Source organism: Martes martes, assembly GCF_963455335.1.
Source record: "Martes martes genome assembly, chromosome: 4".
Classification (NCBI taxonomy): Eukaryota; Metazoa; Chordata; class Mammalia; order Carnivora; family Mustelidae; genus Martes; species Martes martes.
In genome coordinates this window covers 148131670-148157051 of record NC_137891.1, presented here as the reverse complement: position 1 = coordinate 148157051, position 25382 = coordinate 148131670, and the positions used below count along the sequence as shown (strand labels likewise).

General features: G+C 46.0%; 1 protein-coding gene across 1 annotated transcript in view; it reads left to right on the top strand.

The window, feature by feature from the left end:
* Nucleotides 1-15712: 15712 nt before the first annotated feature.
* Nucleotides 15713-25382, top strand: part of MROH7 (maestro heat like repeat family member 7) — a gene marked incomplete at both ends in the record, with an annotated part of 43093 nt that continues 33423 nt past the window's right edge. Inside the window, 2 exons of the mRNA XM_080801701.1 lie at nucleotides 15713-16943; nucleotides 23071-23144. Coding sequence (XP_080657827.1) covers nucleotides 15713-16943; nucleotides 23071-23144 — 1305 coding nt within the window. The remainder of the gene's footprint in view (nucleotides 16944-23070; nucleotides 23145-25382) is intronic.

Below are 25382 nucleotides of genomic sequence, written 5' to 3'. Positions count from 1 at the left end.
TCTGGGGAACCCTGCCCCCCATAACATACTGTAGGAGAGAAGCAGCCAGGGGCTGTCAGGAGGCTTTAGCGTCTCCTATGTTGAGCCTCCATTCTAGGGCCAGTGTTGAAGGAGGAGAGTCCAAGCCTGTAAGGATGTCAGACCTGGCACCCACAGCAGGACCCCCAAGGGGAGCATAGTGGATCGGGGAGACACAAGAGGATTAGGAGCACAGGGGAGGAGCCCCAAGCTCCTAGGGGGACTAGAAGGTCTTCAGAAGAGGCATGGCCTGAGTCCACTTGGAGGACTATGGGGGCAGGGAGTAGGGAAAGATGTTCCAGATCAAGGGAGTGGTGCTTGTGGGAGTGAGCAAAGGCGTGTGGGAGAGGGCTTGCTGGGGGACATAGGCCGTGCGGTGTGACTGGATCACCAGGTGGCATAGAGGTGCTTGGGGAGATGGATCTAGGGAGCTGAGAGGCCTGGGTCACCCTGGTGAAAAGCTTGGCCCCAACCTGGATGGGGTGGGAAACCTTCATCTATGGGAATCTTGCTGGGGGAAGCAGTGTTTGATCTGGACCTTGAAGAGTGGGTAGGATCTCTTAGGGACAAGATAAAAGCTGATTATTTTTCCCCTTAGAAAAGTGGCATAAGAAAGATACTGGAAATTCAGAAACGTGGAGAAGGGAAATTATCATTATCTTACAATGAACAATGAGCTCCACTAACCAGTTATAATTTGTTTTCATTTTATTGAAGATCTTTTCAATCATTTCAGTGCACATTTATTATTAGTATTTTTGCTTTGTTTTGCCTTTTCAGTGAGTGTGCTAGTTTGCTGTTGCTGCTCTAACAGGCAGGGAGTGAGGCCTGGCGAGGAGGGGTGCAGAGCAAGAATAAGACTCATTTCTTCCCCAAATACGTCTTGATGTTGGGTACCAGCTCTGGGGCAGGCTTCGGGTACCAGGCAAGCAAAGACGAAAAGACATCATCTCTGTCCTTAAAACATTCTCAGATGATGAGGGAAATAAACCAACGAGCAGAAATTTACAGCTTGCTGTCAGAAGTGTTCTGAGCTCTGCTGCAAGAGCAGAGGAGAAACATCCTAACCCAGCTGTGGGGAGGGCATCACGGAGGACTTCCTGGAGGTGATGCCTATTGGCTTTCAACAGATGGGTAGGAGTTAGACAGGTGAAGTGGGAGGGGAACTGTAAGCAGAAAGAGTTAGGGGATCCCTAGGAAAAGAAAGACAAACACAGCTTTCTTGACCTAAGAAAAGTCATGGTAGGCCCTCAGCCATCTTGTGAAAGAACGTAAGACCAAACAACCACCATAAGGTCAGGACACAGCCCCAGCATATTCAGAAGTGAAGACGGAGCTGACACACATTCTGACTTATCTCCACAGGATCTCAGCCCCTCTGAACACTGAGATAGCAGACCCACTGGAGAGCCAGAGACTTGGTGATGTTGACCCTTACAGGCCTCGAGATTCTGCTTTGGGCTCAGTCACCATCACATGACTTTGGCCCCAAGTCCATGCTGATTCCCCACTGCACACGTGCCTTGGTGACTACCTGTGCACCCTTGGCTTAAAAGCCCCCTGGGATGCTCCTTTTCTTGTTGCTGGCAAAACCCTTCCTTTTCCTATCCCTGGGCTTGGCTGTGTCTTTTGGCTCACCACCAAGAGGTGAACCCAATTTTGGGCAACAGAGTGGGAGGGAAAGAAGATTCTAGGCGGAGGGGCCATCATGAGAAAAAGGCAGAGAGGCCAGGACCATTCCTGTGAGTCTGGAGTTGTGTTGCTGCAGCAGAAGTTGTGTAAGAGGGGATGGGAGGAGAGGAGATGGGGGCACAGTTCCAGCAGTGTAATGAGCTATACACACTGGATAAGCCTCCCAGGGAAAACAACTTAAATGCTGGATAAAATATAATAATCTTTGAAAGGACATTTCTCAGCTGATGGGATAGGAAATTCTGCAAGATAACATGTAGCTGTCTGAGGGGTAAGCAACTGTCAAGGCTGACTTTGATCCTGAGGAATTTTACCAAACCCTGGTGACCCTGAACTTCCACTCTGGTGCTTGTACAGATTGAGATGACAGGGGACAAAGCCTAGGACTCCCCTCCAAAGTGGGGATTCTCGTAGGATATACCTTCATGAAAATGGAATCCAAAGGCTGGACCCTTTGTAAGGGTTAAAGAGAAATAAACCCACTTGCTGGTTTTGATATTGGCACTTGGTGAGTTTTAAAAAAATTCCCTTGGGGGTGCCTGGCTGACTCAGTTGGTAGAGCACGTTACTCTTGGCCTTGGGGTCATGAGTTCAAGTCCCACATTGGGTGCGGAACCTACTTAAAAAAAATAAATTCCTCTGAAAATGATTAACCACAGGTTGTCCCTCACACTGGTCCTTGGTCCAGATTCACACCCAAGAGGTCCAAAAACTCTAAATGGTAGAATTTAGTTTAAAGTAATCGGGGGTGCCCCAAGGTGACCACCAGGAGCAAAAACAAATCTTTTCAAGAGGAACATAGCTTCAGCCAGGACTTATGGAATTCCCAGGCAAAGTGTCAAGGAAAATGAACGACTCATAGTCTGCAACCCCAAAACTCATAAGAAAACAAGGCTCCAAGAGTGAAAACTGACAGAAAGGCAAACAGCAGAATCAGACCTGGGAGGTGCTTAAGAAGTCAAAACAACCAGACACGGAATAAAGCAATATGTTTAAAGAAATAAAAACTACCTTGAAAATACAAACAAACAGCAGTAGACTATGCAGAATGACCAAGTGAATTTGAGAGGGAGCAAAAGAGAACTTCCAGAAATGAAAAATACAATTAAAATTAAAAAATTATTTTTATTTATTTTTAAATATTTTTATTTATTTATTTATTTGACAGAGAGAGAGAGAGAGATCACAAGTAGGCAGGCAGAGGGGGGGGGAGGAAGCAGGCTCCCTGCTGAGCACAGAGCCCGATGTGGGGCTCGATTCCAGGACCCTGAGATCATGACCTGAGCCGAAGGCAGAGGCTTAACCCACTGAGCCACCGAGGTGCCCCTAAAATAAAAAAGTTAATGGGAAGACTTAACATAGCATAGACACAGCCGATTAGCAAATTACATAAGATCTCTCCAGAAAGCCGAGAGATGGAAGTGGGAGAGGTGAAGACAGGGAGAAGGGCTGGCATGCGGGTAGTCAGAGCAGGAGAGGAACCGAGAGAGGAAGAGGGAAAGGCAATTATTTTCTTATATTTGTGGAAAAACTTCCAAATGACTGAGCATCAACCTCCAGCTTGAGGAATCACCATGGATCCCAACTAGGAAAAAATAAAATAAAAGTAATGTATAACTACATATATCACAGAAAGACTGAAGAACTCAAGTCAAAGATCTCAGAAGCAACTGGAAATAATAGGTTGATCACCCCGAAGCTGGCAAAGTGACTTCTCAAAGCATTGATGGAGCCAGGCGGCCGTAGAATATTGATATTACCATTGCTGCACTCGAATAAAATAATAGACACCCTAGAATACTGCATACAGTAAAAACAAGAAAGAGGATAAAATGAAGTTTTTTTTTTCCAACAAAAACTAGAAGAACTCACCACTAACAAACTCTTACTAAAGAAATGATAAAGGCTATTCTTTTTTTTTTTTTTTTAAAGATTTTATCCATTTGACACAGAGAGAGAGAGACCACTAGAGAGGTCTCCCACAAGCACAGGGAATGGGAGAGGGAGAAGCAGACTTCCTGTAAAGCAGGGAACCCAGTGCAGGGCTGGATAACAGGAACCTGGGGTCATGACCCGAGCTGAAGCCAGATGCCCAGCAACTGAGCTACCCAGGCACCCCAAGGCTATTCTTTTTCTTTTTTTTTTTTTTTTAAGATTTTATTTATTTGACAGACAGAGATCACAAGTAGGCAGAGAAGCAGGCAGAGGGAGAGAGATGGGGAAGCAGGCTCCCCAATGAGCAGAGAGCCCGATGCAGGTCTCGATCCCAGGACACTGGGATCATGACCAGAGCCGAAGGCAGAGGCTTTAACCCATTGAGCCACCCAGACGCCCCAACGCTATTCTTTTTTTAAAAGATTTTATTTATTTTTCAGAAAGTGAGCGAGCGATCGAGAGAGAGAGAGAGAGAGAGCGCACAAGGGGGTGCGGCAGGCAGAGGGAGAAGCAGATCCCCCACTGAGCAGGGAGCCTGATGTGGGGCTGATCCCAGGACCCTGGGATCATGACCTGAGCTGAAGGCAGATGCTTAACCGACTGAACCACCCAGGCGCCCCAAGGCTATTTTTTAAAAAAATTTATTTGTTTTAGAGAGAGCAAGCTGGTGCATGGGGGGAGGGGCAGAGGGAGAGAATCTCAAGCCAACTCTTGCTAAGCACAGAGCCCCACGTGGAGCTTGACCGCACAACCCTGAGATCACAACCTGAGCTGCAATCAGGAGTCAGACACTTAATAACCCAGCCGCCCGATGTCCCAACGAAGGCTGTTCTTCAGGTGGTAGGTCTGAGATTCAGTTTAAAAAATGTCAGATATTAACCAAGGTATTGGTTAAACCTAAACAACCATGGATCACATAAAATAATAGGGTCTCATTGGCAGGGTTTAGAAAGCAGAACTGGGCTAAAATAAAGGGTGATAGCATCAGAGTTGGCAGGTGGCTGACTACAACTCTTGCAAGGTCCTTTCGGTTTTTATTGGTTGGCTTTCCGGAGGTGGATGACACTATTACTTAATTTCAGACTTTGCCAGTAAGTGTGTACGTTCAAATGGCTAGGGTAATAGACATGAAATATGTAACTTTCACTAAGCAGAAGAGAGAAAAGCAGAGTAAGAGAAGGCGGACCAATTCAGAAATCCTAAAGCGAGTAAGGAGAAGAAAAGTAAGAAAAAAAAGTTAAAAGGTGAGATTCTACTTCTAGTAATGGCAAAGCAGCTCCTTTCAAACAACCATCCTAGAGATAACGGCTGTAAACTCTGGACAGAATATAAAAAACAGCTTTCTGGGGACACCTGGCTGGCTCACTTGGTGGAGCACATGACTCTTGGAGTTGTGAGTTCAAGCCCCGTATTGGGCATAGAGTTTACTTAACTAAAAAAAAAAAGAAAAGAAAAAACTTAAAAAGAAAACCGAAAAACAACTACTTGAAGATTCTGGAAAGAGATAAAAAGCAGAAAGAGATCAGAGGGGGGCCCAGCATTTGGAAGGAGCAGCTACCACATGAAAAAAATATATGAAATCTCACGAATAGTATTCAACCAAGGAAGCCAGAAACAAGAGGGTGGGCTGTATAATTCCACTTAACGAACTACAGAAACAGGTACATCTAAATGATGGTATTAGAAGTCGGGATAGTGGATACCCTTGGTGGGGGATAGTGATAGGTCTCTGGGGTCCGGGTGATGTCCCATTTCTAGATCTGGGTGCTGGTTACGTGGTGCACTCGGTGAGAATTCACCAGAATTGGCGTGATATGTTCAGTTTCCTGTATGCATATGGTGTTCCAGTATGAATTAACAAAATCCAAAGGGAGCAGAATCGGGCAGGCAGGAACAGACTGTGAGGGGACTCGACACCAGACCAAAGAGCTTGGACGTGCCCTGTGAGCATGGAAGATATGGAAGGTGTGGGAATGAGTTGTCAGGGAGGCTCCCTTACTGTGCCATGGTGGCCGCTAGCCCAGGGGAGAGCTGGCCATGTGGACAGTATTTAGAAGACTGGCCAAAATCTGGGCTTCCAGGGATGAGGACCTGAGCCAGAGTGGAGGGTGTGGAGTTGGAGGGACAGGACAAAATTGGAAGGACTTTTGGTTAATTGAGTGCATGAAGTCGGGCGGGGGGTAGTCAGAAGGGGTTCTTGGGAGAGGCTTGTCACTGCAGCTGATGGACGAGGAGGGGCTACTGGGATAAGACAGGAGTTTCTGCCCCAGGAGGATTTTGTGGAGAAAGAAAATTTGGTCATACTGCTTGGTAGGCCACATGGAAGAAGCAAGCGGGTGGGAGCTCTAGATGGCCCAAGCCCCTGAGGCAGCAGGTGGAGGGGTTGGGGGGCAGATCCAGGAGCAGGCAGGGCAGGGGCACAGAAGGCAGAACCGAGGGGGCAGAGAAGGGAGATCTGACTTGGCGGGAGGGAATTCACTGTTGAGCACTGAGACGCCTGGGACCGGGACCTGGGAGGGAGATTTCCAGACCGACCTGGGTAACCCGGGATACAGCTTTGTGGTTAGTTTCACTACAGCTTTTTAAACAGTGCCCAGCGACGTTTGTCAGTGTAGTTGGTAATCTTACTCAGCATAGTAGAGTCTTTATTGCCTTCTCCTGGAATCGAGGTTTCGGGGTTTGGGTCTTCCAGCCAGGCCCTCATTCCCGCCCAGCTCCTCACTGTATCTGTGCCTGGGGCGAGGAGGCAGGGTGGAGTAGGGAAGAGATAAGGGACAGTCATGACCTTGGGCCAGGGTTTTCCCTCTCCTGTTTCCTCCACAGGGACTGCATGATTCCAAAGCCTTTTGCACACAGCCTGCTACCCACAGGCCTCCCTCTCAGATATGCTGTACCCCAAATCTGCAATGTTTCTCAGAACCAGTCACCCCAAGATAAACAAATATGTAAGGTCATGTGGTGAGGGGCTTTGATGGGGAGACTTGAATGCTGGGCAAGGAACCTGGTCTTTGTTTGAGTAAGGTCATTTCTCAGTAGCGGTGAAGGGTTCTTCTTTGAAAGGATACCTCCCAGCTTCTAGCTACGGTATAGGCAAAAGGAGGGACCTCATTGGCTGGGAACTTCTGAGCTATGGTGACCTCACAAAGACTGTAACACCAGCCTGGGCTAGGGGGAGACTAGGTAAGCTGAGGGGTGGCTCTGGGAAAGTCCCAGGGGTGGGGGCAGCCTCCACAGCCTCCACAAGGCATTTACCACCTTGACCCCACCCCTCTTGGGTAAAAGTCTTCCCCGGGCTGTAATTCCACAGTTAGAACTTCATACCTTTGGCTCAAAGCTGAATTTTCTGTAACCATGTGGATGCCCCAGGTGGAGGTAACACATTGAACTTTACAGCAGCAACTCAAGGCTGTGGAGAAAGTTTAGGCGTGTTTTGAGAGTACAGTGGGTGAGAGTTGGGGGAGGTGAGAAGACCCAGGAAGGAATGCCATAGACTGGGCGTGGTAGTGGGGAGGGGGGCAAGAAGGCAGAGACCCTGGAAGCCAGACTTGGTCTTTATCTCAAGTTCCTCCACCCTATCCTCACCAATGGGGTGGGAGGGATGATGGGGAGGAGCATTTACTGGGGAACTACTGGGGGTCAGGTGTTGTGATTCTCACTATGTACATTACCCATTTTATTCCCTATGCTAATCTTACGGATTGAGTATTAAGACTGATGCTCAGCGTGGTGAGGCCACCTGCCCACACTCACACCACTGGTGAGAGACTGAGTAGGTTTCAAATTCCAGTCTAGCTGCCCCAAAAGCCCTGGACTGGTGCATTTTAACTGGGCATCAGGAGAGTTGCGTTGTTTTCATTGGACTTTTCCGCTAGGGTAGGGCCCAACTGGCAACGGGAATGGGGAGTGAGAAATAGGGAGATGTGGCTTCACTGAGTGATTCATGGCTCAGAAATCTCTGGGGTGTTGTAGGAAAAGCTGTCAGTTGAGAGGACTTGGGTTTGAATTCTGACTGCCATTTTCTGGGGCTTTGCAAACATTACTTTAGATTCTTGAATAGTCTGAATTAACATGTCAGTAAGTGAGGATAATGATACCTATCTTAAAGAGCTGTCATCCACCCATCCCCCCATGTATCCATCCCCCTACCCACCCATCCATCCACCCATCCATCCATCCATCCATCCATCCATCCATTCCCTTACTCCATGAATGTTTCTGAACCTCCCCTGTATGTTAGGCACTGTGCCATGTGCTGGGAAAACAAGGGTAACAAGATAGCCAGACATAGACAAGCTCATTTTTTTGGAGTGGAGACATACAAGTAAACAGAGTGATCCTCTAGAACAAGAGTGATCACATGCAGAGAGCACTTCACCTACATTTGAGGGTCTCAGGAAGACTTCCTGGAGGAAGGGACTCCTAAACTGGCATCTAAAGTGTTAGATGTTAGCCAGGGGAAGTGATGGAGGTTTATGGCTAATCTTGGGGAAGTTTACAGGAAGAGAAAAGCATTTTACAAAGGTCCCAAGTCAAGAAGGAGGCCAGCACATTTGAGGCTCTGGGAGATGTTGAGAGGGGTTCAAATATGGGGTTGGGGAAGGGAGTGGATGGAGCAGGAGGTGGGGGTGCTGAGGACCCTGGTAAAAGAAACACAGTAATCACACTGTAGACAGGGATATCTCCACCAGCGGCCTACCCACCAGCTATGTGCCGATCACTTTGGGGAAGGGCAGAAGGGGGAGAGCTTGATAAAAGTCTGATTCCTCAGCCCCTTCAGGGGTGCCAAGTGGAGGCCCAGAAATCTGTCTTATAAAAAAATATAAGCTTTACCTACAGCCCATCATCTGAAAACCCATGAGGAGTCGCAGAGGGGGTTCTACAGGGGAATGGCATAGTTGGGTTGGCATGCATTTTTCTTTTGTCCTAGAATATCTTTATTTCCCCTTCATTCCTGAGGGATAGTTTTGCCTGATCTAGAATTCATGGTTGACAGGTTTTTTTGTTTCAGCACTGGAAGCATGTGTGCAACCTCTCTCTGGCCTCCCTGGTTTCAGATGAGAAATCCTTTCTCATTCCAGTTGGTGTTCTCTGATATGTAATGCTCTCTGGTTGCTTTGAAGATTTTTTTCATCGTTTTTAGTTTTGGGGAGTTAATCCTGATGCATTTTGGCATGGAATTCTTTGGATTTAACCTGTTTGTGGTTTTCTCAGCTCCCTAGATCTGTATGTTTATGTCTTTCACTAAATTTGGGACATTTTCAGCTATTACTTTTTTAAAAAAGATTTTATTTATTTGAGAGAGAGAGAGAGTGCACAAGCAGAGGGAGAGAAAGGCAGAGAGAGAGAGAAGCAGACTCCCCACTGACCAGGGATCCCGATGCGGGGCTTGATCCTGGGACCCTAGGATCATGACCTGAGCCAAAGGCAGGTGCTTAACTGACTGAGCCACCCAGGCGCCCCTCTGCTATGACTTCTTTGAATGTTTTCAGTACTCTCTCTTCCTCTGGAACCCTGAGTGTTAGATATTTTGTTTTGCACCACAGGTCCCTGAGGCTCTGTTCGTATTTTTTAGTCCATTCTCTCTATTGCTCAGATTAAGTAAATTTTATTGCTGTCTTCAATTTCACTGATTCTGTCCTCTGCCCCCTCCACTCTATTATTGAGCTCGCCTAGTAATTTAAAATTTTTTCAGTTGTGTCTTTAAAATAACTTCTATTTTAATTTCAATTATTGTATTTTTCATAACTTCTATTTCTTTGCTGAGATTTTCTAGTCTTTCATTTGTTTCAGGAGGATTGATAGTTGCCTGGTGAAGCATTTTTATAATGACAGCTTTTAAATCGTTCTTGCAGACTCCAGCATCTGATTCATCTCAGTGTTGGCATTAGGCATTTTTCCTCGAGATGAGATTTTTTTCCCTAGTTTTTGGTATGGTGGGTAATTTTTGATTGTATCCTTGATATCTTGGACATTATGTTAAGAGACTTTTGGTCCTCCTTAAATCTATTTTAGCTGGCAATCAACCTGTTAAGGTTTAGAGTGTAGGTCCTGGCCTGCCTTTATGGACTATAGTTCCAATGGTTGTTTTAAGAGTCTTAGTATGCCTTGTTCTTCTGGCCCTGATGGGGTTCTTGTTCATTCCCAGTGGTACCGCCTGCAGGGGCAAGACGGTGCTTCCCTTGGCCACCTGTTGTCACTGGAAGGCCAGGAGCTGTGGGACCTGGTAAATTCTTTGCCATTGGGTGGAGAGCGCCGAGAGGTAGGGCTCTGCTGACACTGCTATTGCAGGTAGATTGGTCTGCTGCTGCCCCAGATATAGAATGGGGATTAGAGCTCCCCACTGGGGGCCTGTCTCTTGTTGGGCTTTCCCTACCCTGGTCCTTTGGCCACAGGGAACAGGCTTTTTTCCCCTTTGTATGTGTGTATGCACACACATACTCTTGGCAGATCTGTGTCTGTGGGCCTCTGGTGCCCAGTCTGGGATATATGGGAGATGAAAAGAAAACCCCAAGGAATGCACCCAGTGTCATCTGTCCAGTCCTGAGGTTCCTAGCTAGTCCACTGCCTTCTTCCTAGCTTTCAGAGTCCTTTTATGGTTGTCGGTTGAATCATTTCTAGGATATTTAGTTGTATTTGGAAAGGAGGAGCAGGGAAGAGTGAGTCTATACCCTGTTACCTGGTACATGCATTAAAAAAATTGTGGCACAATGTACATAGCATAAAATTCACCATTAGTGACATTTAGTACCTTCATAGTGTGTGCAACCACTGTCACTATCTAGTTCCCAAACATTTTTGTCACTCCAAAAAGTAAGCCCGTATCCAGCAAACAGTCACTTCCCATTCTCTTTCCTTGCTCCCTGGCAACCTCTTTCTGTTTGCCTGAATCTGCTTTTAGTCTCTCTAGATTTGATTATTCTAGATATGTCACACAAATGGAATCATACAATATGTGGCCTTTGTGTCTGACTTCTTTCACTTCACATGGTATTTTCAGTTTGTCCTTACTTAGCGAGTATCAGCATGTGATTCTTTTTTTATGGCTGAATAATATTCCATTGCATGGATAAGCATCTTGTTTATCCATTTGCCAGCTCACGGATGCTTGGGTTGTTTCCCCACTTTGGCTCTTGGGAATGTGCTACTGTGGACATTTTGGTACAAGCTTTTGTTGGAACATCCATTTCCAATTCTTTTGAGTGCATAGCTAGGGGTGGAATTGCTGGATCCTAACTTCTTGAGGTAGCAACAGCCAGATTTTTACAGAGGCTACACTATTTTACCTTCCTATCAGCACTGTTTGAGGCTGTCAATTTTCTGTTTCCTTGTCAACACTTGTTATTTTCTTTTTTAAAAAATTTTAATTTTTAATTTTAAAAAATTAAATTTTAAATGAAAAATTTTTAATTTTTGACCTTTTTAAAATTTTTAAACTTTTTGTTTATTTTAAAAGTAATCTCCATGCCCAATGTGGGGCTCAAACTCATGACCCCGAGATCAAGAGTCATATGCTCTGCTGACTGAGCCAGCAGATGCCCTTTGTTATTTTCCATTTTAAAAATTATAATGGGTATAAAATAATATCCCATCATGGATTTGATTTGCATCTCCTAAGGACTAATGATGTTGAGCATATTTTTGTGTGTTTGTTAAATATTTGTATATCTTCTTTGGAAAAGTGTTGAATTCAAGTCTCATTTACCCATTTTTTAAAAAAATGGATTGTTTTCCTTTTGGTTGCCGAGTTTTAAGAGTTCTTTATATATTCTGGGGGTATCTGGGTGGCTCAGTCGGTTAAGTGGCCGACTCTTGATCTCAGTTCAGATCTTGATCTCAGGGTTGTGATTTCAAGCCCCATGCTGGGCTCCATGCTGGGCATGGAGCCTCTTTAAAATAAAAAAAAAGGGGGCACCTGGGTGGCTCAGTGGGTTAAAGCCTCTGCCTTCGGCTCAGGTCATGGTCCCAGGGTCCTGGGATCAAGCCCCGCATTGGGCTCTCTGCTTAGCGGGGAGCCTGCTTCCTCCTCTCTCTCTGTCTGCTTCTCTTCCTACTTGTGATCTCTCTCTCTCTCTCTGTCAAATAAATAAATAAAATCTTAAAAAAATAAAAATGAAAAAATTTTAAAAAAGCTCTTTATATATTCTGGATACTGGGCTCATCAGATATATGACTTATAAATATTTTCTCTTGTTCTGCAGGCTGTCTTTTCACCTCTTGATGGTGTCTTTTGATGCACAAGTGTTTTAATTTTGATGATGCCTAATTAACTTTTTTTCTTTTGTTGCTTGTGCTTTTGGTATCACATCCAAGAAACCAGATCTAAGGTTGTGAAGATTTACCCACATGTTTTCTTCTAAGAGTTTTATAATTTTAGCTTTGACATTTAGGTCTTCATTCCTTTTCGAGTTAATTTTTGTATATAGTGTGAGGTAGGGGTCCAACGTCATTTTTTTGCCTATTGAAACCTGGTAGTCCTACCACTGTTTGTTGAAGAGACTATTCTACCTCCAATGAATGTAGTTGGCATCCTTGTAAAAAATTAGTTGACCATGGATGCATAGGTTTATTTCTGGACTCTCAGTTCTATTCCATTCATCTGTATGTCTAGCCTTACATCAGCACCACATGGCTGAATGCAATTTTAAAGGAGGATATGTGCAGCTCAATTTGGAAAATGGTGTGTTGGGAGCAGTTCCTACATACAGGGGTCTTAGGCAATGGGATCTGCTCTAGGGTCTGGGAAGGGTGATGGAGACAGTGGGAGATATTTGGGAGCTTTTCTGGAACCAGGGTTGGCTGCACTTGGCCAAAATTGGATGCAGCTGGTGAGAAAGAGAGTAGTCAAGGATGATATAATTCCTGGCTTGTATAGTAGTGCAAGTTTCTAGAAATGGAAGAGAATAGGAAGGTCTGATATAGGGGAAAGATGGCAAGTTCTGTTTTGGATTCTCTAGGCATCAGGTACCCCGATGTCAGATGTGTGTGTGCACACACGGTGTGTGGGTGCATACTTACAAGTACTTAACACGTTCCAGGCCCATATAGCTGATAAATGTGTTCTCCATGAGGAGCTAGAAGATCCACTGATAGTTACACCCCCGGAGAGCTCCAGCAACCCTTTTTCAAGGCCTGGAAGAGTTCACGGAGGAGAGAAGATGGGAATCCACCAGTGATTCTCTCAGTCTTAGATAGGATCAGCTATTTATACCTTTCCTCTGCCCTCCCTATTTGGGGCCCCAGGGCTTGGGAAACAAAGGCCAGTAGGTAGCTTGTGGCTGCCGAGTCAGTACCGAGCTCCTTTGGCTCTGTGGTGTCCCACCCAAGCCCGGCAACAACCACCACTCTTACCGATGCACGGTGTCCCTTTGGTGGAGGGTGAGACTTGGGCTGCCCCAGTCACTGGCTGGCAGCCCTGAAGCCTTGCCTGTCTATTGCAAGATGAAAGAAGAGGATGAGGGAAAGAAGAGGAGAAAAGTGGGGGAGATCTGTTAATTTCTCATGGAAGAGGGAGGGTCAGCCAGGGTTGAGAGCTGTAGCTTTCTGCCCTGGGAGCCTGTACTACACACCTGCTCTGTTAGAGGGATGGAGTGTTAGAGGGATGGGGATTGTTCTCTTCCACAGCCCAAACCATGGAGGCCTTTGAAAATCCGACACATGGCCTCAGAGACTGCACCTGGTGCATATTTTTCCAGGTTGAACGCCTCTCTTTGATAACTATGGTGTGTGCGTGTGTGTATGCACGTGTGCACACACACGCATACCCACAGGTGGGAGGGGTGATGAAGGGAAGATCCAGGGTTTTTTGGAGATGGAAGATTTTTTTTAGCTCTTCTTTAAGTCAAAGAAGACAAAACTGTGAACACAAATTAAGTATAGTGCACTTGGAAAGGGGGTGTGTAGGCCAGGAGTCCTGAATTTTTAAATTCCATTAGCTTCAGGGTTCAGTCAGCTCTGGGGCTGAGGCAGGATGTGAAACTATTCATGATCTGCTTGCTTGGAATGAAGGCAGCTCTCACTGGGCTCTGAGCACCTTATTCCTCTCTGCCCGCAGTGCCCAGCAAAGAGTAATGGAAAGGTAGCTTTCATTTAGAGAGGACCTTTGGTAGCCCGCGTGTTTTGTGTTGGGCACTGAAACCTCCACCGCCATGGGTGGCAGCCTTGATTCTTCCTGTGTTAGAGATGAGCAGGATGAGGGCCAGATGGGGAAAGTCTCCTGCCCAGGCTCACTCAGACTAGTAAGAAGTTGAACTGGGACGGAATCCAGAGCCATATGACTCCAAATCTATGGTCTTTCCAAAGCCAAGCTATAAAGACGCAGAGCAAAATTTACAGAATGAGTAAATGAGTTAGTGAATGAGTTAGTGTGTGAATGAATAATAAATGAATGAGTGATGAAACGAGCTAGCGAATGAATAAATGAATGAATGAAGAAGACATAAAAAGAGGAAGCAAGCATCTTATTTACCGAGCAGTTCCTGTGTGCCAGGTGCTGTGCTAGACTCTCGGAGATCTTGCTGCCTAGTGGAGAGACCAGATATTATTATATGCCAACAAGGGAGAAGTGGACAAGATACCTGGGGAACTTACAAGTGGACCTCACCTTCTTGGGGGACCTGGAAGGCTCTTAAGTTGAAATTTGAATGGAGAAGCCATAGGGGCTAGCCAGGGAAGGAGTCTGGAGAAGGGTGTGCCCAACTTCTGGAAGACCCAGACCGACCCGGGAGCCTGGCTCTTCAGAGAAACACAAAAGCATTGGGCGGTGGTGGCAAGGAGTGGGGAAGGGAGTATGAAGGGGTAAGAGAAGTGAAAGGGGCAATAAGGCCAGACACAGAAGGCCGTTTTAGGGCCTGCTGAGAGTTAGGGACACTGTCCTGAAGACAGTGGAAAAAGCCGGGGAGGATTAGGTGGATATGAGGCATAAAGAGAGGGTCTTGGCTTTCCTGAGTGCTGGTAGGGTGGGTGACATTCCTTTCCTTGACCTCTACTTCCTTAAGTTTATAATGGGGCATTAATATCTAACTTGAGGACTTCGTGTGTGTGTGTGTGTGTGTGTGTGTGTGTGTGTGTGTGTGTGTGTAGGGCAGATTTGCTTAGCAGATGTGCATGCCTGGCCTGTAGACTTTGCTCAGCAATCACTGAGAAAACACACTTTAGCTGTCTCGGTCTTCTTCTGTCTCCTCTCAGGGGCCCAGTCCTGCTTAAGAACACCATGAATGCAGGTGAGCTGTCCCAATGGTTCCAATGGGGAGAGGAGCCTAAGTGTGGAAGTGGGGTAGGGTGCGGGGAGGGTTGGGGGGTTCACCCAGCAGCTGGATTGCTGGTGTGAGGTGGGCTCTGGTCTTGTGGCCTGCCCCCCGGTTCTCCTCCAGGTAACCTGACTCCCCCAGAATAAGCAAACTGTCAAGGCCAGTGGGTAGCTCTGCTAGGGGCTGCTTTGAAAATCTAGTGCCACAGCTGTCTGCAGAGTAATTCTAGAAATTTAGGCTGGAAGTTGGGTAACCCCTAAAGGGGCTCCTCCCTGCCCTTTTCTACCTTGGTCTAGTATTTATGGACTTCCCACTGGGTGCTAGAGGCTGGGGATGTCCCAGGGACCTAAGATGAGCATGGTTCTTGCTACCTCTATCAGAGGCTAGATCATGAAATGGGGCACTGGAATAAAGTAGGATGAATATTTTGCTGGGATGAGTGGGCTTGGCAAAGGACAGCACGAGGAGGTTCCAAGCTGAGAGAATTGCATGGGTTAAGGGCAGAATGCTGAGAGGAGGCAGGGTGTGGTCAGAGAAACAAGGGTGGTGGCATGGATCTGGCTGGGACCCAGAGCTCAAGGGGCGGGGCTGTGTAGATGGAGCTGGAAAGGTGGCCTGGGTGTGGTCACGACGGACCTGGGAAGTCATGCAAGGGCTTTCATCCAAAGGATAGTGGGGAGCCATGGAAAGGTTTTAAGCATGACTTATAAGGTGAAGCACGCTGAATTTGCCTTTTTCCCTCCCAGGAGCATTTCAGGGGGCTCAACAGTTGGCTATTGGAGAGAAGGGAGCAGCGGCATTGAGAGACGGCCAGGCCGGGCATGGCCCTGAGCCCAGGGGCTAGTGCGGTCCTCCGTGAAAGCCCGGAGATGACACCTAGTCTCAGCGTCACCGAGGTCACAGATGTAGGCTCTGGAACCATCTCTGGGCCCCACACAGACATGGGCCTCGTTCCTGTCATGAGCCCACCTCCAAATCCTGGCTCAGCCCTTGTTCCAGACCTTAATCCAAGTCCGAGTCCCGTGTCAGAGGTGACCCCTGGCCTGGTGACTGGTAACACTCCCAGGCCTGTTGACAGCTGCACTGTGGGCCCCGCCTCCCTCCACATCACCACTTCACACTCAGGTGAAGTCCTGGGCCCGAGTTCAAAGCATATTTCCAGGCCTAACTCCCAGAGGGCCCTAAGTCTAGCCTCAAACCTCGTTCTGAGCCCCAGCTCTACTGGGACCCAGGGTCTGAGCTCAGGGAGCCACACAGGGCCCAATTCTAAGGAGGCCTTCAACTCCCACTCAAGCCAGATTTTTGATTTGGGTCAGAGTAACTCCAACCCTTCCAGGCCTGAAGCAGACCCATTTATAAGGCCCTATTCAAGAGAAGCCCTGGTTGTGGGCCAGTGCGTCTCCAGGCCAGGCTCGAAAGCACTCCTTATTCCAGCCTCAAACTCTCCTCTGGACCCAGACACCAACCAGATACTTGGTGTGGGCTCAAGAAACACCTCCAAGCCAGACCTGAATGCGGCTCGAGGTTCCAGTGGGACCCTGATCCCAGATGTCAATGAGACCATCACTGTGGTGTCACATAAGATCTCCGGGTCTGTTGCAAAGGGAACCTTTGGTGCAGCCTGGAACACGAGCTCCAAGGGAACCATCAACGTGGCTTCCAATGGCAATCCCAGGTCTGACTTGAACATGACCATCACTCAGGCCTCATGCTTGACCCTGATTCCTGGCCCCAATGACGGTATCAGCCTGCACTCCAGCACCCATGGACCCAACCCCACCCTTTCTCCACCCTCGTGCATGACCCTGCTCCTGGGCTCCAATGAGACTGTCAGCCTGGGCTCCAGCCTGATCTTCAGTGACACCTCCACCCTGACACTGAGCAGCCAGCAGGATTACTCTGAAGGCAACAGCATCCACACTATACCCTTGGATGAGAATCTGGGGAGCTGGAGCGAGATGGTCACCACTGAGACAGGTCAGTTCCCTCAGGGGTTCCCCACCTGCACCACCACAGACGAGGACACCAAAGCCTTCCAAAGCATCCCAGAGGGTGAGTACAGCAGAGGTGACAGCCCCAGAGAGGGCACTACCCGGGAAGAATTTTGTATTCAGGCTCATGGGGCAAGGAGGCTAGATAAGAGGAGTGGGAAGAGGAAGGAACAGCATACAGTGGGAAAGGAACAGCATACAGTGGGGAAGGAACAGCATGCAGTGGGGAAGGAAGAGCATGCAGTGGACAGCATGCAATGTATTAATTAAACACAAGAAATCCAGCGCTCAGCCTCTGCTTGCTGTGTGACTTGGGACAACCTACTTAATCTCTGAGCTTCAATTTCCCTAAGTGAAATATCTCCATATCATAATACTTTTATTATGTCCAAAATATGAGGCACATAACTGACTACGCATTTCTTTTAAAATGTATGCCTCTCTCTAGTTAAATTTCAGACCTGTCTTCTCAGGTTCAAGTTTGACCAACAGAGCAGGCAGGCTCTAGGCTCAGCTCACCTCTGTTGAGTATCTGCTGTCCTCACTTAAGTGAAGCCTTAAGTCCTGTCTGGAGCCTGCCCCTCACTCAGCTGGGATAAGTAGGAGTTCTGTAAATTAATCCCTTATAGACTTTTCATGTTGTAAAGATCTTTTCCCAGTTATTTATATCTCCAAATATTTTTGTTTGTTCATGCGTCAGTACCATATTGTGATTTTTAAAAATACCATGGCTTTGTAAATATGTATTTACAAAGGTACAATAGGTATCTGGTAGGGTGAGACTTCCTCTTTGAAGTTCTTCTCAGAATTATTCTGAGGACAATAGCATCCGCACTCTGCCTTGGAGGCTATTAGTAGACGCTCATTTTTCCATATACATTTTATTTAAAACAAAAAAATTTAGAGATTTTATTTTTAAGTAATCTCTCCACCCCACGTAGAGCTTGAACTCACAACTCCAAAATCAAGAGTTATGTGCTCCATCGACTGAGCCAGCCAGGCTCCCCTTCCATGTGCCTTTTATATTTATTTTTTTCCATATGCATTTTAGAATGCATTTGTCTAAGTCCTCAAAAAGTTTTCCTGGCATTTTTATTGGAATGTTATTAATTTTTCCATCTATTCAAGTTTTCCTTTATATAGGATATACCCTTTGCTAGAGTTAAAAAAAAATTCACCATAAAGGTCTAGTGCTTTTTTAGGGTAGTGCCTAAAAGGGTAGGTTAATTCCTAGGTACTTCATAGTTTTTATTGCTATCACAAAACGTATCTTATCTTCTACTACAATTCCTATATTATGCTGTTGCTGATGATGATACAGAGAAACTTTAGGTAAAGTTGGTTTTTTCTTTTTTTTCTATTCAAGATTTAATTTATTTATATGAGAGAGAGAGAGCACAAGCTGGGGGAGGGACAGAGAGAGAAGCAAACCCCCCAGTGAGCAGGGAGTCCAATGTGGGGCTCGATCCCAGGACCCTGGGATCATAACCCAAGCCGAAGATACCTGCTTAACTGATTGAGCCGCCCAGGTGCCCCGCAAGTTGTTTTTTTCTTTAAACAGCTTTATTGAGATATAATTTATATAACTATAAAATTTATCCACTTAAAGTATACAACTTAATGCTTTAAAAATATATACAGTGTTAGGCAGCCATCCCCACAATCCATTTTAGAATATTTTCATCACCCCAAAAAGAAACCCTATACATACCCTTAGATGTCATCCCTAACCCATGACCTCCAGCTCTAGTCAATCACTAATCTACTTGCTGTCTCTATCTATTTATCTATTTTGGACATTTCATATAAATGGAATCATACAGTGTGTGGTCCTTTGTGATTGGCTTCTTCTACTTAGCATAATATCTCAAGGTTCATGTTGTAGCATGGAACAGTACTTCATTCCTTTTAACGACTGAATAATATTCCACTGTATTCCACATTTCATTTATCCATTCATCAGTTGATAGATATATGGGTTGTTTCTACCATCTGGCTATTTTGAATACTACTACTATGAACGTTCATGTATACATTTTTGTATGGGTATGTCTCCGTTTCTCTTTGGTATACACCTAAGAATAGGATTGCTAGGTCATATGGTAATCTATGTTTAAGTGTATGATTCGGAGCATTAGCCACACTGACAATATTGTACAACCATTACCACTACCAAGTTCCCAAACTTTTTCATCGCTCCAAATGGAAGCTCATATTATAAAGCAACAACCCCCAGCCCTCCCTCTCCAGGCTCTGCTAAACTCTAATATTCTTTCTTTCTCTGTGAATTTGCCTGCTCTAGAGATATCATAGAAGTGAAATCATATACTATTTGACCTTTTGTGTCTGGTTTATTTCACTTGCCTTACATTCATCTATGCTGTACCGTGTATCACTACTTTCTTTTTATGGTTGAATAAAATTCTAAGATCTGTACCACATTTTATTTGTCCATTTCCCCTTGGATGGACGCTTGGGTTGTTTGCACTCTTTGGCTATTGTGACTAATGCTGAAATAATAAACGTCAGTGTACAAGTACCTGTTTGAATCCTTCTTTGCAAGTTCTTTATATATACACCTAGGAGTGGATTTGCTGGATCATCTGGTCATTCTATCTTTAGCTTTTTGAGGAATTGCTAAGCCACTTCCCAGAGCAGCTGTACTATTTTGAATTTCCACTAGCAATGTACAGGGTTCCAGTTTCCACACTATTAATCTCTCCTTGTCAGCACTTGTTATTTTCCTTTTTTTGAAAATACTTTTATAATAGACATTCTAAAGGCTGTAAAGTGGTATCTCATCTAGGCTTTGATTTGCATTTCCCTAATGATGACTGATGTTGAGCATCTCTTCATATGCTTATTGGCTGCTTGTGTATCTTTGGAGAAATGGGTGTTTAAGTCCTTTGCCCCTTTTCAAATTTGGTTGGTTGTTTCCTGTTGTTGTTGAGTTTTAGAAGTTCTTTATATATTCTGGCTACTAATTTTTTATCAGATATAGATTTGCAAATATTCTCTTCTATTCTGTGAGTTGTCTTTTCAGTCTCTCGGATAGTGTTCTTTTTGTTTGTTTTTTTTTTTTAAAGATTTATTTATTTATTTATTTATTTGAGAGTGAGTGCATGCACGTGTCCATGAGCAGGATAGGAGGGGAGAAGAGGAGGGAGAGGGATAAGCAGACCCTGCCCTGAGTTCTGAGCTGCTCACAACCCTGTAATCATGATCCAAGCTGAAATCAAGAGTCTGATGCTTAACTGACTGAGCCACCCAGGTAACCTGGTAGTGTTGTTTGATGCACAAAAATTTGCAATTTTGATGAAGTTTGGTTTATTTTTTCCTTTATTGTCTGTTCTTTTGGTGTTGTATTCATGAAATTATTGCTATATCCAATGTCATGAAGGTTTCCTCCTGCGCTTGCTTTGCAGGGTTTTACAGTGTTAGCCTTTAATCTTCGTCTTTGAGGCAGTTTTCGTATATAGTGTGAGGTAGGGATCCAACTTCATTCTTTTACATGTGGAAGTCCAGTCTTCCCAGAACCATTTGTTGAAAAGGCCATCCTTTCCCCACTGAATGATCTTGGCACCCTTGTCAAAAATCAATTGACTAATTCATTTCTGCACTTTCTATTTTATTCCATTGGTCTATATGTCTGCCCTTATGCCAAGACCACACTGTCTTGATTACTATAGCTTTGCAGTAAGTTTTGAAATCAGGAAGTATGATGTGAGTCCCCTAACTTTGTTTATTTGTTTTTTCAAGATTATTTTGGCTAGGAGTGCCTGGGTGGCTCAGTGGGTTAAGCCTCTACCTTCGGCTTAGGTCATGGTCTCAGGGTCCTGGGATTGAGCCCCACATCGGGCTCGCTGCCCAGCGGGGAGCCTGCTTTCCCCTCTCTGCCTACTGGTGATCTCTGACAAAGAAATAAATAAAAACCTTTAAAAAATATTATTTTGGCTATTTAGGGTCAATCTTTGCTTTTTTTTTTTTTTCTTTCTTTAATCTTTATTTAGTGGGTGCCTGGGTGGCTCAGTCAGTTAAGCATCTGCCTCTCGCTCAGGCCATGATCTCAGAGTCCCAGGCTCGAGTCCCACATCAGGATACCTGCTCAGCAGGGAGTCTGTTTCTCTTTCTGACCCTCCCCCCACTCTTGCTTTCTCTCTCACTCTCTCTCTCTCTGTCAAATAAGTAAATAAAATCTTTAAAAAAATAGTTTTATTTAGTTAAGTAATCTCTACACTCCATGTGGGGCTTGATTTGACCCTGAGATCAAGAGTCACCTGCTCTTCTGATTGCAGCCAGGTGCCCCCAATCTTTGCTTTTTAATAGGAACATTCTGTCCATTTGCATTTTTTAAAGATGTTATTTATTTGAGAGAGAGAGTAAGCAGGGGAAGGAGCAGAGCGAGAGGGACACGCAGACTCCGCCCCTAAGCGTGGAGCCTGAGTGGGAGGTCATCCCACAACCCTGAGGTCATTATGGGAGGCTAGGAGAAACCAAGAGTCAACGCCCAACCAGCTGAGCCACCCAGGCATCCCTTGTCCATTTGCATTTGTAAAGACAAAATGTTTTCAGGAAACTGACCCTATATCAGTAGAATATGTAAAGTGTACTAAGAATCTCAACTACAGCTCCATGGGTATTTACATATGTATGCAAGCTGGTAACCTCCGCAGAGAACAAGACAGAGACCTTTCCCAGCAGCCCAGAAGCGTCCCCTGTGACCTTTCCCATTCAATACCTGGTCTCCTGGGGCTAGGCTTTCTCAACCGTGGTGCCCCTGATGTTTTGTGTCAGATAATTCTTTGCTGCATAGATGTGGGTGTGGAGGGGCTGGTCTGTGCTTTGTAAGATGGATACCCGCCTGGAGTGTCCCCAGTAGATGCTAGTGGCATTACCCTCTGTTTGTAATAGATGTTGCGTGGAGAGGTGCGTGGAAACTATGTAAACATCCCATTTCCCATCAAACTTTCAGCTATTTGTGTACTTGTTCATATTAGTACAGACTCATGATTCCTTAGGTCATTCAACGAACTATAATCTGTCGCTACTGCTGTTTATCATGATCCTCAAATCATCTCCACTTTGGCCAGTGGGATTCCGTGTAAGCGAGCTTTCGTGTCCCGTTGACATCTCCCCATCATTCTTGGAGCTCTCTTGTTTTCTGCTACCAGATGTTTCGGGCTCATTCTGTACGTTCTTGCCCAAATCCCAGACTCAGCCATTTCTCCGAGGAGGCTTGTACCTTTTAGTGGAAAAGGGAACCTAGGAGACGAGATCTTGAAGCAAGCCATGTTCACGACTATTGGTGTCTCTGCTTCTCCCTATAGGCTCCATCCTCCTGAAGCCCCAGTGGCCGAGATGGCCCTGAAACAGGTTCTAGGCACTCACAGGCCCTCAGAAGGAAAGAGACCTATTTTCTTTTGGGTTCCCCTCAGTCTCTCTCTTTTTTTTTTTTTCTCCCTCAGTCTCTTTTAATAAGGGGCTCTATCAACCCTGTTCACTGTGGCGGGGGGCATGGGATGCTTTTATTGGTCAAGCTTGGGTTCCAGGCCCACCCCTGCCTGAAGAGGGGGTGATGGGTGTGCTTGCATAATCCAGCCTCTCTCGAGCCAGGGAAAGGGTAGCCCACAGAGAAGAAGGGCCTCTTTCTCCAGAAAGAAAGATGAGGAAATCCAGGGCTGACAAAACAGATATCTACTATTACAAATCAGAGTTTAATTATATGTTGTGGTAACAGCTCTCTCACCCTGAAGGTCAGGGAGGCCTTGCCGAGCAGTGGCAGACAGGCAGAAATTTGAAGGAGGGGAGCCCTAGCTGGGCAATGGGGTGTGGTCGTGGAAGCGCTCAGGTAGAGGAGACCACCTGTGCAAAGGCCCTGAGGGAGAAGGTTGTCCTGGCCTGGAAGGAGGGCTGAGGCCAGAGCAGGGCGAGCAAGAGGAGAGCCTCAGGAGACAGGCTGGGGAGGTGGGCAGAGGACCCAGATCAGGCAGGGACTTGATGGCGCTGACAAGAATGGTGGCTTTATGCTCAGTGGAATGAGGTGCCACTGAAGGTTTTTGAGGAAGGTAGCTCTGTCTGGCAGCTAGGGGCATAAGGATTGGAGGGGGCCGATGGGGGAGGGGAGACAGGGCTGTGGCGCCAGATCTTGACCTTCCCTCTTGTCTCCTCATTGAAACTGTGGCATTCAGGAATCTTCGATGAAGTGACCTCATGCCTGATGAAGGTGCCAGGGAAGAGAGATGATGACAACAAGATGGCTCTGGTAGGCTTCCTGTCCAAGCCCCAGTGGACTTCCCTGGGGTACCCCTTCCCCCTCCTCCTCCTCCACTCTGCAGCCCCAGTGGTTCCTGTTTCTCTGCCCCGCTCTTCTTTTCTCCATGGGATTCATCACCATCTGGTATACACTGTACTTTACTAGTTCACCTTGGTTTTTGTTAGCCTCTCACACTGGAATGTATCCTCCATAAATCAAGGATTTTTTTTTAGAGAGAGGGGAACACACACGAGTGGGGGTAGAGGAGCAGACAGAAGGAGAGGGAGAAGCAGACTCCCCTCTGAGCAGGGAGCCTGAGGTGGCCTCGATCCCAGGACCCCGAGATCCTGACCTGAGCCAAAGGCAGATGCTTAACCAACTGAGCCACCCAGGCGCCCCCTGAATCAGGAATTTTGGTCTGTCTTACTCCCAGCTCTATTCCCAGCATCTAGAATGGTGCCTGGAACATTATAGGTGCTCAACAAAGGTTTTTTAAGCAATTGAATCAATTGTGAGAGGGTCTTTAAAAGGGGAAGAAAGGTTAGAAATGCCCCTTTTCAGGACACAGTCCCAGCCCAGGTCTTGGGTCAGGAGGCCAGAGAAAGCCAGCACCCACAGATTTTGGTGAAGGCCAGTGGGGGCAGACTGAACAGGCTGGTGGATGTGAGTGTGAACACACACTCAGTCAGGAAGACTGGCTGGTGGATACCACCTCTGGTATCCACCCAGGCCAGGCCATGCAGGAGGGAGGCTCTGCCCTCAGGCTGCTTCAGAGGCAAACTCCAGTCCCTGGAGTGCCCCGGGGTGGGGCATGGGGACAGGGCGCCAGGACTAATATAAGAGGTCTGGCATTTTAGGAATATCCATCCTCATCCCATGGCTTTCCTTTGGTTGTCTACCTTGTTCTTGCCACACTGGCCTTTCTTGGTTTCTCACACATGCCATACTCATTCCTGCCCCAGGGCCTTTGCACTTGTCTTTTCTGCCAGTAAGTTTCTTCACAGCTACAAAGTGGGCATAATAAAGTTGAAGTGGAGGCCTGTGTTAATGTACGCACAACACTGAGCACAGTGCCTGCAACAAATAGAATTTATTACTACAGTTATTCAACACATTTTGTTGGGTCCCTTCTATGTGCAAGGTATTGTTTCAGGTACTAGAGATATAATAGTGAAATAACATTCTAGATCAGGAAAATAGGCAGAATTTCCTCTAGTTCTTTTCATGGTTACCCCCCCCCCCTTTTTTTTAATGGTTACCTCTTTCTTGTCATTCAGGACTCAACCCAAACATCGGATCTTCTGAGAGGTCTCCCATGACCATTCAGTCTATTAGCTATCCCTCTATCATCACTTTGGCAGTTTAAGTTATCAGTTGTTATTTAGCAAACTACCCCAAAACTTAGTGGTCTAAAAGTTTACTCCACTGGGGGAGTAAGGACTGAGGGGCCCAATTTCTCCTGATCCTGAAATTTGTGAAAAATTTTAATTTTTATTTATTTTTAACTGAAGTGTATACAATATTATGAGTGAATATAGTATTATGTTCATTTCAGGTGTACCACATAGTGATTCAACATTTAAATAGAGGACCGAGAGATCACCAGGATAAATCTAGCTACCATCTGTCACCATACAAAGCTGTTAAAATATTATTAACTGTATTCCCTATGCTGTACATTGCATCCCTGTGTCCTAATTGTTTTATAATGGGACGTTTGTACCTTTTAATCCTCTTCTCCTGTTTTGCCCAGCCCCACCCCACCTCCCGTTCTCTCTGGCAACCACAAGAACATTTTCTGTATCTATGAATCTGTTTTGTTTGTTCATTTGTTTTGTTTTTCACGTCCCACATGTAAGTGAGATCGTATGGTGTTTGTCTTTCTCTGTCTGACTCATTTCACTTAGCATTATATCCTCTAGGCCTATCCATGTGGCTGCAAGTGGCAAGATCTCATTCTTTTTTATGGCCGAGTTACATTCCAGTGTGTGTGTGTGTGTGTGCGCGCGCGCGCGTGCGCTTGCGCTCGTGTGTGTCTATATGCAGATCTCACACACCTTCTCTATCCACTCATCTATTGGTGGACACTCAGGTTGCTTCAGTATCTTGACTGGTGTGAATAATGCTGCAGTCAGTGGTAGAGCCCATACCTTTTAGAATGAGTGCTTTTGTTTTCTTCAGCTAAATGGACTTGCTGGATTGTGTGACAGTTCTGAAACTGTCTGGGCTCAGTGAGGTGGCTCTTCT